This window comes from Macaca mulatta, chromosome 10 (assembly GCF_049350105.2).
Source record: "Macaca mulatta isolate MMU2019108-1 chromosome 10, T2T-MMU8v2.0, whole genome shotgun sequence".
In the NCBI taxonomy this organism is placed as follows: domain Eukaryota; kingdom Metazoa; phylum Chordata; class Mammalia; order Primates; family Cercopithecidae; genus Macaca; species Macaca mulatta.
Window position 1 is genome coordinate 14798266 of NC_133415.1, and position 17670 is coordinate 14815935.

Sequence of the window (17670 nt, forward strand, 5' to 3'; positions counted from 1 at the left end):
AGTGGGAGAGAAGGTGCCTGGAGGTAAGGAAACCGAGGGCTGATGGGGACAAGGGGTAAGGAAGACAAGGCTCGCACCATCTCCAGCATTTGCAAAAATTGGGGAAATGTATTTTCAGCCCCTTAGAGTTGTCCTCGTTTCACACACCCATCCTTTTTGTTCGGAACACCAATTGATTTTTAAAGTGTGTTATCCTTTATTTACTTTAGAGACAGAGAAAACACAGAGAGAGTGACTTCTCCAGGTTGCAAATTGTCAGTGATGGAGCCAGGATTAAGAACTCGGACTGGCCAGCCCTCTGTGGATCGTATGATGTTTAGGTATACGATGCCCATTCATTCTTCTGCCCTGCCAGCAAACAGAGCTGATGAATATGAGGAGCACGGTAGCTAAGAACTTGGTTCCATTCTAAAAAGGCAAGAAGGCTAGGAAGGCTCATTAGGAGAAAATATTGAACGGGCAGCTTTCGAGTTTCACCTGTGATCTGAGAGGGAAAGCGCATTTTCACCAAAGCCATTGTGTAACTGGTTCCGGGGGGCAGAGAGGAGTGACCAGAGAAGAGAATGGGGGCAAGAGACCAGGAGAGCAAAGACAGGGTCACCATCTAGAGGGCAGGGACTACATCTGATACCCCTGTAGACCCTCTGGATGCAGCCAAGGTTTAGAGCACTGGCTTATACCAGAAGAGTAGAATTAGGATTGCAGCGGTGTGTCCTTCAACAAAGCACTGAGCCTCTCTGATCCTCAATTTTCTTATTTATGAAATTGGAATAATACCACTAACCTCACCAGTTTTTGTGGGTGGATGGAAATATATAAAACCTCCTCTTAGAAGGTATGATAGATAGTACACATTCAGTGCCTCATAGGTGATTTCCAAATCATCTGTAGTAACTATGGCTTTTTTATGAGCATGAAAATAGTGTGTGCTTATTGCAAAAAAAAAAAAAAAAAAAAAAAAAAAAAGAAGAAACTATTACTAAAAAGCAAAAAGAAGAAAGTAGAAAATATTCAAATCCTACCATTCAGAGATAGCCATCCGTCACATCCAAGCGTGTGCACCTCCTCCGTTTCTCCTCTGCATGTAAAAATATGTACATATTTTGAAACCAAAAACAAAATGTCATAATGCCATATATACTATTTGGAACTTATCTCTTTTCATTTAATAATATCTGGAGGATATTATTTCAGGTCAGAAAATATGATTTTAGGCCAGGTGCAGTGGCTCACACTTGTAACCCCAACATATTGGGAGGCCGAGGTGGGCGGATCACTCATGGTCAGGAGTTCGAGATGAGCCTGGCCAACATGGTGAAACCCTGTCTCTACCAAAAATACAAAACTTAGCCAGGCATGGTGGTGGGCAGCTGTAATCCCAGCTACTCAGGAGGCTGAGGCAGGAGAATCTCTTGAACCCAGGATGGGGAGGTTACAGTGAGCAAGACTCTGTCTCAAAATATATGTGTATATATATACCATTATATGTATAATCGTATATATATATATGATTTTACATCTTCATTTTATTTCTTTGTAAATCGTGAGAATTTTAAAACCTACACAAAAACAGAACGACGTGATAAACGCTCATTTGCCTGACAGCCAGAGTCAGGACTTCCAAGATCCTGCCACACTTGATCCGTCCTGCTCCCCTGCCATGATGATGGTGGTTACAATCATTTAAACCAAATATCAGCCTTCCAGTCACTGCCTCTAAACCAACCACAAGGCCATTAGCACGCCACATAAAATTAACAGTAATCCTCCAGGAGCATCTACTGTTCAGTCCACATTCAAATTTCCCTGATTTACCCCCAAAGGTTCTTTTGCAGTTGGTTTATTACATGACGCATGCATAATGATTTCCCGTTGAAGGACACCAGGTTTCCAGGTGGTCACCCAGGAAAACTGCCAAGGACAGTGTCCCCTTGCACATATCTGTGGACCCCTGTCCAATTATTTCTGCAGGACACACATTCCTAGAAAGGGACTTTCCAAGTCAAAGTCTACGTACTTTTTTAAAAAAGCTTTTAATAGTATTTGACAAATTGCCCTGCAGATAAATTGTACCGGTTTACGCTCCTACCAGTGGGTACTGGCACCCTGGACAGCCCTGGGTCGTTAATGAAAGGAAATTAGAGAGAGAGAAGGCAGGTGGAGAGAAAAAGAGAGAAGGAAGAGAGGGCTGGAGTGAGAGGGGGCAGAGTGACACTGCAGAGCTCTCGGTGCCCCCTGGATGCCAGGCTGCCCGAGCCAGAGAGGAACTCAGAGAACCAAGGGTATCAGCCAACCAGCGGCTGCACCAGATTAAGCCCTAAAGCAACGATTCAGTCGAGACCGAGAACAAAGCTGAAGCAAAGACTCTTCGATCCATTCTAATTAGGAGCTGCCTTTCCAGAGAAATCAGGAGCAGGCTGCCACGGCTGAAGGCAAAAAAAGAAGGAAAAGAAAAAACTGCTGCAACCCAGCTGTGTGCGAAGCTTGTCTGTTTCTTAAAATCCCAAGAAAGAGCTGGTCTGCTGTGCTCACAGCCCAGGGGGACCCTGTCATTCTGAGGGTTGTAGAATCCCACTGGGAGCAAGGATCTCTACCATCAAAGGTCAGGGTGCTTTTTGTACTGGGACCTCACTGAGGACAGGGAGAGGATGGGAAGGAGACCTGTGTGTGGGAGCACTGACCTTGCTGTGGCGGCTGCTGGTGTGTGTGTGTGTGTGTGTGTGTGTGTGTGTGTGTGTGTGTATGGCTATAGTTATAAATAATATAAATAAAACTAAAATTTATTTCAGATTTGAGAAAAGCAAATAAAATTAAGATACATTTGAAGCATGGAGCTACACACAAAAATAGAGAACAGGCTGGTTCTGGCCCCACAGCCTGTGCTAAGTTGGAGGTTGACTCTTGGGTGCACGCCATGATGTATTGCTTACCTTCAGTGTATCCTCTCCGGTTCGCACTAGTATATTTATATGTTGATTACAAGTACCCAAAAAAGAACTAGTCCATGGATAAAAATGACCTAATTTTCTTTTTCATTTTTTTTTTTTTTTGAGATGAAGTCTCACTCTTGTCGCCCAGGCTCGAGTGTAATGGCGCAATCTCGGCTCACTGCAACCTCCACCTCCTGGGTTCAAGCAATTCGCCTGCCTCAGTCTCCCGAGTAGCTGGGATTACAGGCGCATGCCACCACGCCTGGCTAATTTTTGTATTTTTAGTAGAGACGGGGTTTCATCATGTTGGCCAGGCTGGTCTCGAACTCCCAATCTCAGGCAATCCGCCTGCCTCGGCCTCCCAAAGTGCTGGGATTACAGGTGTGAGCCACTGAGCCTGGCCCAAATGACCTAATTTTCAGTTAACCAAGCCATTCCAACAGTAAACATCAAATAACCTGAGATAAGGACCATACTGAGCTCATAGTGCCAAGTCCAGAAATCCCCTGGTCACCATATCATTTATCAGATGGCACTTAAATTAAAAGCAGACAGTCAACATATCACATATGTTGACATATCACACATATCACTCCCCCAAAATATGCACAACTATGATATATCAATTAAAAAATTGTTTAAGGCATGTAGGCCCTAGATCATGGTGGATTCTTGCAGTATAAAAGGAAGTTTTTCAGCAAAGAAAACAGTTGTATGAACAAGCATCCTATTACTTTCAAAAAAATCAGCGGTTCATGCTCTGTATCTTGATTTTATTTCACGTGGCAACTCTTTGAAGTGGATGTTTGTGTCCCACTTCGCAAACGAGGAGAACGCACCCCGGACAGATGACACGGCACCTGGCTTCTTCTTGTGACCTCGGGCTCCCTCTTGACATCTGTGAGTCTTTTTTTGCTTCCTGGCTCATTGCCTCATTGCAGATTCCCACAGCAGCCACCTTGCCCAGGGGCGAGCTGAACGCAAGGCACAAGCAGGGGGCTTAATCCCTGTGAGCCTCACTGTGGTCCCCAAATCTCCCCCAAAGCCTCTCCCAATGTGTTTCCTCTCACTCAACCTTCACAGCCACCCCAGGAAGCCAAGGCCACAGTTTTACATTACAGCTGAGGATGCAATGGGCCCGCGACCTGCATTCCCCAGGGCGGGTTCCCAGCGGCACCACAGCCGCCGTCAGACTCTGTGAATCTCAGGAAACCTCCAGAGGAAGGTCGGGCCCTTCCCAACCCCCTCCCCGCAGGTGCTTGCTGATCTCAAGGCAGAAGGTGGTGACGGTCGAGAAGCAGCGTGGGGCGGTTTCATCTGCACGTGGCACCCGAGGCTTTGCAATCACACAGCCTCTGGGTGCGAGTCTCTGCTCAGCCTCTACGTCACTGAGTGGCCTTGGACAAGTCATGTCACCTCTCTGGGCCGTAACATCACCCACTTCAGATGTTTGCAGAGGGTTCACAGCCCAACGATAGCTGCAGACGCCCCAGCCCCTGCTGGGTGGAACACTCACCACTCACACTATTGTTTTAGTTGCTGCTGCTGCTGTCATCCTAACCCGGATAATCCCAGGGTGTGAAGTCTGCTGCCCCCCACCCTTCGTCCAAAGGAGCTCTGGGACTGGGAGGCCTGGATCCCCGGTGAGTGACCCCTGGGAAGAGTGGCCGGCCGTGGCCCCAGAGAGGACTAGAGAGAGGCCCAGCGGGGGCTAGGAGGCCTGAGCTTGGTCGGTCTCTTGCCCTGGCTGGGAGGGCCTTCGCCTCGGGGCCTCTGGCATGACATGAGTGGGCTAGCAATCCCTGGAGTCCTCATGTGTCTCACGTCTTTGGCTTTCCACGCACAGTGTGCGGCCTAGGCACAGAGCCCGTGTGTCTCAACAGGCCCTGGCTTTTTGAGCACCAGCCACAGGCCAGGCCCCGCTCTAGGTGCGGAGGCTTAAGGGCTGGGCAGGGCAGATGAGCCTCCTACTCCTTGCTCCATGGAGCACACACGCTGGTGAGGGAGAGAGACAATAAGCCAGTTCACAATCCCGTAGAGAACCACAGGTTGTAAAAATCACTGGAAAGAAAATACCAGAACCCTCTAAACAAGACTCCAAAGGAGTCTTAGCAGGGAGGAGGTGTCCAGGAGAGGCCTCTCTGTGGAGACATGAAGGAGCAGGAGTCAGGCAGTGAATGGGGAGTTGTACATTAGCCAGAGGAAACAGCATGTTTGACGGTCCTGCAGCAGAGGGGCGTGACCAGCAAAAGGCCAGAACTCCCGGGCACTGTGAGTGAAGGGAGCACGGGGAGAAGAGGCTTTGTGGCCGGGTGCAGTGGCTCACACCTCTAATCCCAGCACTTTGGGAGGCTGAGGCGGGTGGATCACTGGAGGTCAAGAGTTTGAGACCAACTTGGCCAACATGGTGAAACCCCAACTCTACTAAAAACACAAAAATTAGTCTGGTGTGGTGGCTCATGCCTGTAATCCCAGCTACTCGGGAGGAAGGCTGAGGCAGGAGAACAGCTTGAACCTGGGAGGCGGAGGTTGCAATGAGCCGGGATTGCGCCACTGCACTCCAGCCTGGGTAACAGGGTAAGACTCCATCTCAAAAAAATAAAATAAACAAAATAAAATAATAAAGTAAAAAAGAAGAAGGATCAGAAGCCCAGCCAGGGCTTGGGAGTTACCTGAAGTGCAGGAGGAGGCCACTGAAGGGTTTTGGTTGAGGGAGCAGGTGATGTAATTTTGGAGTTGGAGTTAAGGGAGGGGGGGTCCCCACAGTTTCCCTCATTCATGCTTTCACTCATGAGACAGTTACAGAGCACCAAGGCTCAGCGAGGTGCAGGACTGGCCTGGGGCAGGGAGGGGAACCTGTGCTCTCTGACCCCCCAGCAGCCTCTCCAGGGCCTCCTTGGCCGGGCTGATAGGCTTGTGTTTTAGCTTGGACCTCTGTCCACCGCGCTTCAGGGAGGGCCCCACACACGCCTTGGCCAGCGTGTGATGAGCACTCCAGGAGGCGTGTGGTGTGGGACAGAGTCAGATTGGAACTGAGGATGGGAACCGCGCCTGCACAAGGAGAACGTCCATAAACAGCTGCAGAAGACCGAGAGGGAGGGGTGGAGGAGGGATGCAGACTTCACTGGAGTCCTCACTCCACCATTGCTTCTTTGATGACCCTGCCACTCCCTGGGGTTTCACTACCTCCGGAAAATGAGAGGTTGGAAAAGACCACTGATTCTCTCTCTCTCGCTATGGTTTTTTTGTTTTGTTTTGTTTTTTTTAAGAGACCAAGTCTCGCTATGTTGCCCAGGCTGGTCTTGAACTCCTGGCCTCAAACAATCCTCCTGCCTCCGCCTCCCGAGCGGCTGAGATCACAGGTGCGTGCCACTGTGGCCGGCTTGACCATTGATTCTATAACAGCAGCCGGTGGAATGGTGGAAGCAGCCAGACACACTTGGGGATTACCTTGGGCGAGCCTATCTGAACCTCAGCTTCCCCATCTGTAAAATGGAATGGTTGTTCCTCCCTCGCTGGGCCACTGTGAAGGTGAGACGTGCCGTGGGAGCATGCCGGGCACACAGTGGGGGCCTGGCCAGGGTGGCTGCTCTCGCTGCATTTCAGAAGGGGTGGCTACAGCAGTCCCCAGCCTGCAGCAAGAGCTCTCAGCAGAGCCTCCTTCTCTGTCCTCGCCCTTCTGGAGTTGCCACATGTTCCCTTCTCTTGCAGGCTCTGGGACTCCCAACTCCCAAAAGAGAGGCAGACACCAGGATATGGGGGTGTTGCCCAGGGCTGAGCCTTGAGGTAAGGTGGGGATCCCACTCCTCCCCCACACCGCATGGGCAGCCTTGGGGCCTCATGCAGGACTGGCCCGGCACCAGCCCCCACCCACGGGCTGCAAAAGCAGTGCAAAGGCCCAAAGAAAGGTGAGTGATGGAGGGAGAGAGAGCCACGTGGGTCAGGGGGAGCTCCAAGATCCCTGGACTGCTAGTGCTAGGTGGAGCTGGGAGACGCCTCCACCTACCCAAACCTCAGATCGCATGGATGGGAAGATACAGGCCCAAGCTGTCCCAGTGCACAACCCTCACAGCTCACACACCATGTCAGCTTCCCTTCTCTCCCTCCCTTCCTTGGGCAGGGCAGGGCTACTTTAGGGCTGAGGCAAGGAGGCTCAGAGAGGTGCAGAGACTTGCCCCAGCCACATAGCGGGCAGTGTGCCTCTGATCAGCACTTTCTCTGTGCCAGGCTTCCACCTCCTTCATCTCCTTTAATCCTCACAACCTTTCAAGGTGGGAGTGACTTCATTTTTTTTTTAGACGGAGTCTCGCTCTGTCACCCAGGCTGGAGTGCAGTGGTGAAAAAATTAGCACCCGACTAATTTTTGTACTTTTAGTAGAGACAGGGTTTCACTATGTTGGCCAGGCTGGTCTCGAACTCCTGACTTCAGGTGATCTGCCTGCCCCCGCCTCCCAAAGTGCTGGGATTACAGGCATGAGCCACTGCGCCTGGCCTGTTTGAGTGATTTTGCCCATTTTACAGATGAGGAAGCTGACATTCAAAAAGGTGAAGCTGAGTACTCTAGCATGCAGGGAGTGGGACTCGCATAGACCCTGTGTTCATTTGCTCACAAAGCAGCGGCTCCAGCAGACACACAGGCGCCCGGGAAGGATCCCGCGGCTGGGGATGCTGGAGGAAAGGCCTGCAGGGAAACTGCTGTCCTGGAGGGTCTGTCCCAGGGTACAAGGAAGATCCAAGTCATAAACACTGTGAACCCGTACAGCTGGAACCCCTAGCCTGGAGGGTTGGAGAAAAAGGCCCCCAGGAAGGGTGGAGGGAGGGCTTCTGAAGTGGGGCAAGGGGCCAGTAATAACCCAAGGAAGCACCTACTGAGGACCAGGCACATAGTAGGCCGCCAGCAAGTTCCAGTTCCCTTCTGCTCCTCCCTAGGGACACCTGTCCTGCCGACACCACAAGCCACACACTCAGGGGCTCAGTGTGCAGTCAGGAGTTCCCCGAGGTGACTGCAGGGTGGCCAACGCCCCTTGCCACGCTCCTATCACTTTCCCCCAGGATCCGTGTCCCCCGCACCCTGCATGACTGGACGCCTGGGTCACATCACACCATACTTCGCCACACCTGGTTGCATGGCGCCCCTGGCCAGTCAAGCTGGTCAACACCTCCAGGACAGCGGCCAAGGCAGTGGAGCCCAGCAGAGGCGGAGGAGAAGTTGGGACCAGCAGACCCTCCTGACCCCGTTCTGATCGCACTCACTTACAAGGCCATCTGCTTGGCAGTGCGCCGAACTCAGGGCACTGGGGCAGACAGTGGCACCCGCACAGCCACGTGCTTGCCTCTGGGGCCTGGCCGGCCGCTGGTCAGGAGGTCTGGCTGGCCTTCTTGCTGCAGCTGCCAGCCTGGACAGGCAGCAGGGAGTTCCTGACTCCGCAGCCCACACCCTCCCCAGGCCAGAGACCCAGGGATAGGAATGTCGAGGGTCTCAGTGACCTAAGAGGAAGGGGAAAGGGTTTGGGCAAGGAGGGACAGAGGCAGGCAGTGTGTGCCCTTCTTAGGACACGCACTGGGCACTGGACTGCATATGGACCCCAGGGCTCTGGAGACCACTGAAGAGCTCAGTGGCCCCTGCCCAGCAGGTCCCCAGGGCCTCCTAGAATGACCACCAAAGCCTCCTAATCACCTCCTTACATCTGCTTGGACCCTTTTAATCCAGGTTCACCGAGGTCTCCAGGGTACCTGTGTCCTCACAACATAACATGTCACCCTGCCTGTCTAAAGCTTTCAGAGGCCTCCTGTGCCCCTGGGTTAGTGGCCCAAATCCTTGCCCTGGTGTGCACCCACCTCACCAGCCTCATCTTGCCTCACTGCCCCTGGCCCCCACATCCCCGGGCTCTCTGTGTCACACACACACACACACACACACACACACACACACACACACATATTTTTGGCACTTTCATTTCAAAGGCCTTCCTTTGGTTTTGTTTTTCCTGGCTACTCTGTGTTAACTTTTTGTGCCTCAGTTCCTTCATCCAGCAAATGGGGTACTTAATAGTTCTTAATAAATGCTTAATAGTTTTAAGGGAGGAGACCACCCCTCATATCATCTTATGCCCAATTTCTGCCTCCAAAGAAAGAAGAAGTAAAAACTAAAAAGGCAGAAAAGAAATCCACAGGCAGACAGCCCGGCGCCACACCCTGGGCCTGGTAGTTAAAGATCGACCCCTGATCTAATCGGTTCTGTTATCTATAGATTACAGGCATTGTATAGAAATGCACTGTGAAAATCCCTGTCTTGTTTTGTTCCGATCTAATTACCCGTGCATGCAGCCCCCAGTCACGTACCCCCTGCTTGCTCAATTGATCACGACCCTCGCACGCGCACCCCCTTAGAATTATGAGCCCTTCAAAGGGACAGGAATTGCTCACTCCTGGAGCTCAGCTCTTGAGACAGGAGTCTTGCCGATGCCCCCGGCCGAATAAACCCCTTCCTTCTTTAACTCGATGTCTGAGGAGTTTTGTGTGTGGCTCGTCCCACTACAATTTCTTAGTTTTGTTTCCTGCAAAGACAGACCCTGAGATAAGTGTTCAGGAACAAGCAGTTTATTTTGGAGGTTGCCCCAAATGTAGCATGGAGGGGTGGAGAAGCGAGACAGGGTGTGCACTGCTATGGGGTACCCCTGTGCGGAACACGGCCTCTATCACCTGGGGGCCTCTGAGAGGCAGCATTAGCAGGAGACGCCTCAGATCTGATAGCCACAGGGCAAGGAAGCTGGAGTATTTACCCTCCAGCTCCCATCCGTCATTGGTGAGGGGGAGCTTCAACTCCCAGCACTCCCATCCTGAGCCTCTCAGGCCTGCAGAGTGACCCAAGACACCGGCAGTAAGCAGAGAACTGTCTTCAGGGTGCCCCTGCGGTGGGCTGAAGGAATATGGGCAGGACATTAACAGCCTCTGCTTTTGTTTGCTTCGTTCTCACAGTGTTGCTCCAATTAAAGTGCTTATCATGCTGTCTGGCACCTAGTAAGTATTCGCTGAGCCTCTGCTGGATTATAATAATAATAAGGGCCTGTGATGATTAAGGATAAAGTCACTATGTTTCCTCGCACCTCAGGGCCTTTGCCCAGGCTGTTCCCCCTGCCTGCCCCTCCTCTGCCCAGCTTCTCTCCACCTGGTGAACGAGTTATTCTTCAGCTCACAACCCGAATGTCACCTCCTCTGGGAAGCATTCCTGGCACCACTGGTTTAAATCAGATCCCTCCCCCTTAGATGTGCTCAGAGCTCTGACTCTGCCCCTTTTCTTTTTTCTTTTTTTCTTTTTGAGGTGGAGTCTTGCTCTGTTGCCCAAGCTGGAGTGCAGCAGTGAAATCTTGGCTCACTGCAACCTCCGCCTCCTGGGTTCAAGCGATTCTCCTGCCTCAGCCTCTCAAATAGCTGGGATTACAGTCGCCTGCCAGTACGCCTGGCTAATTTTTGTACTTTTAGTAGACACGGGGTTTCACCATGTTGGTCAGGCTGGTCTCGAACTCCTGACCTCAAGTGATCCACCCACCTCAGCCTCCCAAAGTGCTGGGATTACAGGCATGAGACACCGCGCCTGGCCTCTGCCCCTTTTCTCTCGGAGCATTTCATCATCGCAGTTGCCACTTTACATGTGTTTGTGTGGCTGGTTGTGATGCTTTGCTTGTTGCCTGTCTCTCCCGCTGGACCAGGAGCTCCATGAGGGCACAGGCCGGGTCTGTTTTGCTCACGAAGACGTGTCTGGGGTGGAGCCCAGTGTCAGCACGCAGGGAGGGCTGGATCAGGCACTGGTGGAGTGGAGAGAGAGGAATCTGAGGATCAGCGGGGGAACAAGCACAAACTGAAAAGAACACAAAGAGGTGAATTCCAGACTAGAGCCATCGTGAACTAGGTAGTTTTTTTTTTTTAATTATGTATTTATTTATTTTGAGATGGGGTCTCACTCCTGTCACCCAGGCTGGAGTGCAGTGGTATGATCTCGGCTCACTGCAGTCTTGACCTCCCGGGCTTAGGTGATCCTCTCACCTCAGTCTCTCAAGTAGCTGGGACTACAGGCATGTGTCATCACACCCAGCCAATTTTTTGTATTTTCGCAGAGATGGGGTTTTGCCATGTTGCCCAGGCTGGTCTCAAACTCCTGGACTCAAGCGATCTGCCTGCCTCAGCCTCCCAGAGTGTTGGGATTACAGGCGTGAGCCACCACGATCAGCCTAAGTAGCTATTTACGAAGTAAATGGACAGACAAGGCTATGTGTCTGTGGGACCTGCTTCATTTTCCTCCTGAGCATCCAGGAAGACTACATTTCCCAGCCTCCTTGTAGCCTGCTGGGGTCATGTGACCATCTGTGACCAGTGGAGTGTGGGAGGAAGTGATGTGCAGCATCACTCCCAGAGGAGTCTCCACACAATCTCTTTCCAGACTTACCAATCCCAGAGCAAGTATCAGCACACCTCTTCTGTAAACACTCAAGGGCAAACGTTCTGTTTTCTGGACCACACAGTCTCTGTCGCAGCTACTCAACTCTACCATCAAAGTGCTAAAGCAGCCCGTGTAACCGAATGAGTGAGGCTGAGTCTCAATAAAACTTTATGTACAAAAACGGGTCATTGTTTGCAAACTTCTGTGCTACAGGACAGTGGGGCCACTGGACAGAAGGAACCCCATGTAACTGGGGAGCAGAGCCCACCTGCCTCACCACAGCCAACTCTCATTCAACTGAGTGAGAACTAAAACTCTTGTATTAAGACACTGAGGCATTTGGCATTGTTGTTACAACCATTAGAATATCCCAACTCATATGGAATGTCACAGAGGAAGTGACAGTCATCTTGGGCCTTGACAGATAAGTAAGTCATGCTCCAGGTGGACAAGATGAGGAAAGGCATTCTCAGGGAAGACGGAACTCACGTGAGCCAACCGGTTGAAGGGTGGAGTGTAGTGTGGAAGATATCAGAGGGCTTGTGCTACAAAAGCACATAAACAGTGGTCATAAGGGAATGGAAGTAGGAATCGAATGTGTGAAGGACAAAACAAGGGAGAGAGGGATGGAAAGGGATCGTGCACGTGGCTGCCTCTGTCCCCTAATGCACCTTGCATTCCCTACCATTTCTGTGTCTTCATCCATGTGGCATCCCTGCCTGCCATGCCCTCCCTTCATCTACTGCTCAAGTCCCATCCTTCCTTTAGGACTTGATTAAATCCCTGCAGGCTCCATGTGCAGAGAAGCAACAGGACCTATCAGCAAGAGTGCAGGCTTTGAGGCCAAATAGCCCTGTGTTCAAATCCTGCTCTATCAATAAGGGAAGCTAAAAAATTAACTATTAAATATAAAGGAACCAAGACTTCCTTGGTTTGAAAACTTTCTTCCTTCTTAGAATAAGAAATGTCTTCCAGGCAAAGATTAAAGCCAGGGTCATTAATAGGAAAATAGTTTAAAGATGAATCCAAGGACATAACTATAAAGCCTTTTATTAAGACCTTAGAAAGATTTAAGGTGGTACCTCATAGACCTTTTCAAGCAGACAAAGGCCTTCTAAGGATCTTAACAGCATATGTTGAAGACCCTTTCTGTTAAATAATAGAGCTTCTAAGAATCATAAAGGCAGTCTTGCCAAGAGCCCAAGGTGAAAAAGAGATTTGTGGGTATGACTTTTGTCTAATGGAAGGGATTATAAATTGACTCATAAGATAAGAAACCTATACAATTTTTAAAGGGCCTGCTTCGGCTTTGAATTAAAGGGTTAGAGAGGGCACCAAATGAAAAGGGAGATTTTGGACCATAAAATCTCCATGGGCAGAAAGCAGGTTAAGAAAAACTGCTCAGCTGCAAACACTGGACATTTTTTATGGAAACCCAAGGGTGGTCCAGAGGAAAGAACCAAGAGCCCAGAGGCCAGAGTAAGGAGCCATGTGGGGAGTCTTTCCCAGGCAGTTGGACTGAGGACTATTCCAGGAACTGACAACATGCGAAAATAATAGTTCATTTTTTAGCTTCTCTTATTGACAGAGCAGTATTTGAACACGGCCTATTTGGCCTCAAAGCCTACACTCTTGCTGATAAGTCCTGTTGCTTCTCTGCACATGGAGCCGCAGAGATTTCATCAAGTCCTGAAGGAAGGATGGAACTTGAGCCAGATGGATTTCAGAACTGCTCTGGACCAGTGACTCCTGTGTGTCTCCTGCTCCTCCACTTTTAGTTTAGGGGTGCCTATGGTGTTAATAGCTTTCCTGTGCCTGACCCACCATTGTGGAGTAGGAGTAGGAGGGCAGATAACTCACTTCTTTAGCTTACAGGTCTTCCTATTGAATGGGAGTGGCACTCAAGGAGCTGTACCCAAGAAACGCCACCTGAGGAGATGCATTCCTACCTGCACCTGGCTGGATCTTGGCCTTTGAGCAGATGCCATACAGATCTTGAGGGGAAGGAATGAACAGGTTTTGCATGAGGGGCACGTATTCATCTGCTAGGGCTGCCATAGCAAAATTCCACAGCCTGCGTGGCTTAACAAACAGGAATTTATTCTCTCACTGTTCTGGAGGCTGGAAGTCCAAGATCAAGGTGTCAGCAGGGTTGGTTTCTTCTGAGGTCTCTCTCTGGCTTAGAGTCGGCTGCTTCCTCCCTGTGTCTTCCCACAGTCTTCTTTCTGTGTATGTCTGTGTCCTAGTCTTTTTTAATAAGGACAACAGTCATTTTGGATTAGGGCCCATGATAATGACCTCATTGTCATTTAATCACCTCTTTAATGAACCTGTCTTCAAATACAGTCACATTCTAAGGTACTGGGATTAGGGCTTCAACATATGAACTTTTGGGGAGACACAGTTCAGCTCATAACAGGGGTGGGTATGAATCATCGTGAATAGCTGTGGCCAGAAGGCAAATTGCAGCAGATGGTATTTTCCAAGATGCGCCCACATACTCGTCCTGCAAGGAACACTGCCACTCCTCCATCAGGAGGTGGGGTCTGTGTCCCCTCCCCTTCAACCTGGATGGATCTCTATGACTATCTTAGAGCAGAGCAGTACTCCCAATAGAATACAACAGCAGCGACGCTATGTGACTTCTGACAGTAGGTCGGAAAAGGCACCACAACCCCTTAGAACCCAGTCACCATGCAGTAAGGGAGCCAGAACACATGGTGATGGACACTTAGGAGTTTCAGCTGTCAGCTCCAGGTGAGCTCCCAGCCACCAGACACATGAGGGAGGAGGCCTTCAAACCAGCTTCAGCCCCAGCCCCTAGCCCTCAGCCCCCATCTAACTGTGACTGAGTGAAAGACCCTGGTGAGAACTACATGACTGAGCCCAGTCAACTGCCGATGCATGAGAGATGTAATCACAAATGATTGGTGTTGGTTTGCACCCAGTAAGTTCGGGGTGGTTCGCAATGCAGCAAGAATAACTGATACACTGGAGGGGTGAATATGAGCCAAAAAGAAGGAAGGAGGCAAAGATGGGAGGAAAGAAGAACTCAAAATGTTGCAGGTCAGGGACTTTGTCTTATTCACCGGAGTCCTGGCACATACTAAGTGCTCAGTTAAACCTTGTTGAATAGTGAATTAGTAAAGGGAGACAGAAGGATGGCAGTTTTGAGTGCACTGACTTCTTTTACGGCACATTTGGAGACAAAATGTCCAAATGTGCATTTGTCCAAATGTGCATCTCCAGGATGGACCCGGGAGAGACTATACGTTCCCAGACAGAACCCTTGGCTGCCCAAGAGCCTCTGAGGGCACGGTTGAAGAAGAAGCAATGGAGTCAATGGGTTTGACCTGGGCCTTAGAAGAACAGTTTGTTCCTGAACAACCAGCAGCCACCCTCCTAGGACTGAAAACTCCCAGCAGGGCAGGGCAGGGAAGAGCAGGGCAGGTGTGGAGTCCAGGAAAGAGTTTGCCTCAGAGCCGGGCCTCTGAGGACTGGACATGCCTGGCGCATGGCTAGAACACCAACCAGCTTTCAAGGGCCGGTCCAGTCGTCGTCCAACCGCCCCCACCCCCAGCTGTCACTTGGGTCTGCCTCGAATTGCTTTCTGTCTTACCCATCATCCCTTCCTTCCCAACTGTCCAGCCTTCAGCCTTGGTTTATTCCTGGGTTGTTTCACTTCCTCTGCTTCTATTTTCGGCAAACAGCCCGATCTCATTTAGGGGGCGGGCAGAAGAGTCTGTTTTATTTGCTTTTCATTTATTTTCTTCCTTTCATCCCATTCTTCTCCTTTTAACTAATTTCCTTCCAGGACTCTTTAATGTTCTTTATAATGCTTCCACTGTTCTTGTTAGAATTCTAGTCCTGCTCCCTGATATCTCCCCTGGGCTCTTTTGCTAATTTTTCTTCTCTCCGTGTGTTGCTCTCGTTCCTCTTCTTTGCCACTTTGTGTCTCTCTTTCTCATCTCATCTGCCCTCATGCCTTCAAGCTCTTGAGGATCTGCCTTACCCTCTTCCCCTCTGCAAATTCCTCTCCTGTTTTTTCCTCCTTCTCTCTGCTTTTCCTCCTCAAACTGGGTTGTGAATGTTGTCCGCCTCGGAGCAGGACACACTGTAAGGCCAAGGCTCCCCGAGGGCCGGGCTGTGATCATTTTATTTTTACAACGTCCTTGGATAGATGGAAATGCTTGTGCAGGGTGGGGTTTGATGCTGGCTGGGAGGGAACCAAGACGGCAAATAGCACTTGTGATTAATATAGGTCAGTTGTCGCGCTGTGTCCCAGTGGTCCCGGTGAGAGGAGAACCTTGTCATCTGGGGCCCAGTTTTGCAGAGGTGGCCTCCGAGCTGTCTAGGGGAAGTTGGGACTGTGGCAGGCGAGGGAGATAGGCCGGCTGCTCTTCTGGAACCAGAGGGCTGGTGCAAGAGGCCCTCCCTCCTCCTGCACTTCCTTGGGACCTGGGAATGCAGGAAGGGCCTTCATGAGGGCACTTCTCCTTCCTACATGCTGGATCCTGGGGCTGCACCCTTTCTAGCACAAGAATGGAATGGCAGGATCAGGCACACTGGGGAAACAGCAGCAAACACCTCTGCTCGTTCCACCAAAAGTGTTGAGTGCCCTTTTGGTGCCAGGCACTGTGCTGGGGCTGGGGACTTGACAGTGAGCAAAGCAGAGGTAGTGCCTGCCCTCACAAAGCTTACATTCTAAGAGGGAGACAGACGTTAAAAAACAAACAAGTAAAAATGCAATGGCAAATCATGCAGCGTGAAAGAGATGGCGTGCTGTAGGAGAGAAACCCAGGGATCCTAATTTAGATAGAGGAGCAGAAAGATGCATTTCTGAGAAAGTGATATGTCTCTTGCAATCTGAAGCAGGATGACGTGCTGTCCAGTTGAAGAGCAAGAGATAGGTATGTTCTAAGCGGAGTAGAGAGTATATGCAAAGGCCTTTGAACAAGAAAAAGCACAGGGTGGACAGGGCACGATGGCTCACACCTGTAATCTCAGCACTTTGGGAGCCCGAGGCGGGCGGATCACGAGGTCAGGAGTTTGAGACCAGCCTGGCCAACATAGTGAAACCCCGTCTCTACTAAAAATATAAAAAAGTAGCTGGGCATGGTGGTAGGTGCCTGTAATCCCAGCTACTCGGGAGGCTGAGGCAGAAGAATCACTTGAACCTGGGAAGCAGGGGTTGCAGTGAGCCGAGATCACGCGATTGCATTCCAGCCCAGGTAACAGTGTAAGACTCCATCTCAAAAAAAAAAAAAAAAAAAAAAAAAAAAAAAGAAGAAGAAGAAGAAGAAGAAGCACAGGGTGACAAAAAGGTGAAAAGGTGGCCAGGGCTGAAAAGAAGCTAAGGGACAGGGTGTCAGGAATGCATGTGAACCCATTTAACAGTTTGAGCAAGGAAGTACCATGATCTGATTTCTGTTTCAAAAACTTCCTTTGGCTGCTATGAAGAGAAGAGACTGCAGAAGAACAGAGTAAGCCATAGACGACCCCTAAGGAGCATCTGAGTGGGAGATTGCAGCAGCTTAAACAGAGAAAATGCTAGCCAGGTGCGGTGGTTCCTGGACTCTTTGCTTCTCCTGGACACCACACTCTTGAGGTCCCTTCCACCTCTCTGATTTCTACCTCCCACCTCCGGTCCTCTGCTCATCCCATAAACATCTGCAAGCCTTGGGACTCCCTCCCTCACCCTTTCTTTCTCACCCGACACAGTTTTCCTGAGCAATTCTCTTTTCATTCTGCAGTTACCACCAGGAATAGTTTGGGTAATTCTAGAAACAGATAAACCCCAAAAGCTCAGGGGCTTAATGCAGTACAAATTCCTCTCTGCCTTACATAAAGTCCATTCAGTAGCAAGAGGAGAGAAGGGGGCTTGGCTCCCTCTGGTCATCAAGGGATGCAGCCTCAATTCACTTGGCTGTCATTGACCCTGAATCTGAATCTGTGCTCACATTGGACAAGAGCAGGGTTGGGGGAGCCTGTCCGCTTACTATCCTATCACCAGGGGATAGTCACCCTACCTCTCTGAGCATCCTTTTCTTCTTCTGTCCAGAGGAAGAGCATGCCACCCACCTTGAGACTCTGTTGTGAGGTCCCATAAGAGCACAGACAAATGATGATACTGATAAGGAAATTCTAGGAGGGCAGGGACAGGCTTCCTTCTCTCACATTTCCTGAGTCCAGGAAATACCTGCCAGTTGGCTGAACCCAGGAGTTGGAGATGTGGCTAGGAGATGGAATCAGACACCATCGCAAGTCATGTTCTCAGGGTGGCCTTGCTGCTAGGGACTGTGC

The 17670-nt window shown here is 50.4% G+C and overlaps 2 protein-coding genes across 3 annotated transcripts in view; one reads left to right on the top strand and one right to left on the bottom strand.

Moving 5' to 3' along the window:
- Nucleotides 1–2490: 2490 nt before the first annotated feature.
- On the top strand, nt 2491–9424 carry LOC114670361 (uncharacterized). The gene is made up of 6 exons (XM_077949845.1): nt 2491–2602; nt 3730–3830; nt 4467–4573; nt 6200–6461; nt 6642–6838; nt 7983–9424. Exons 4-6 carry the CDS (start codon nt 6423–6425, stop codon nt 8350–8352), a joined length of 606 nt encoding a protein of 201 aa, XP_077805971.1. The 5' UTR covers nt 2491–2602; nt 3730–3830; nt 4467–4573; nt 6200–6422; the 3' UTR covers nt 8353–9424.
- Nucleotides 9425–9510: 86 nt separating this feature from the next.
- LOC144331744 (uncharacterized) overlaps nt 9511–17670 on the bottom strand; it is a 47116-nt gene continuing 38956 nt past the window's right edge. Inside the window, exon 2 of one of the 2 annotated variants that reach the window (XR_013399119.1) lies at nt 9511–10735. Coding sequence is in view for 1 of the 2 variants with exons in the window: in XM_077949806.1 (XP_077805932.1) it covers nt 10559–10735 (177 nt within the window). In the remaining variant the exon portion in view is untranslated. The remainder of the gene's footprint in view (nt 10736–17670) is intronic. The other variant, XM_077949806.1, reaches the window with a different exon arrangement.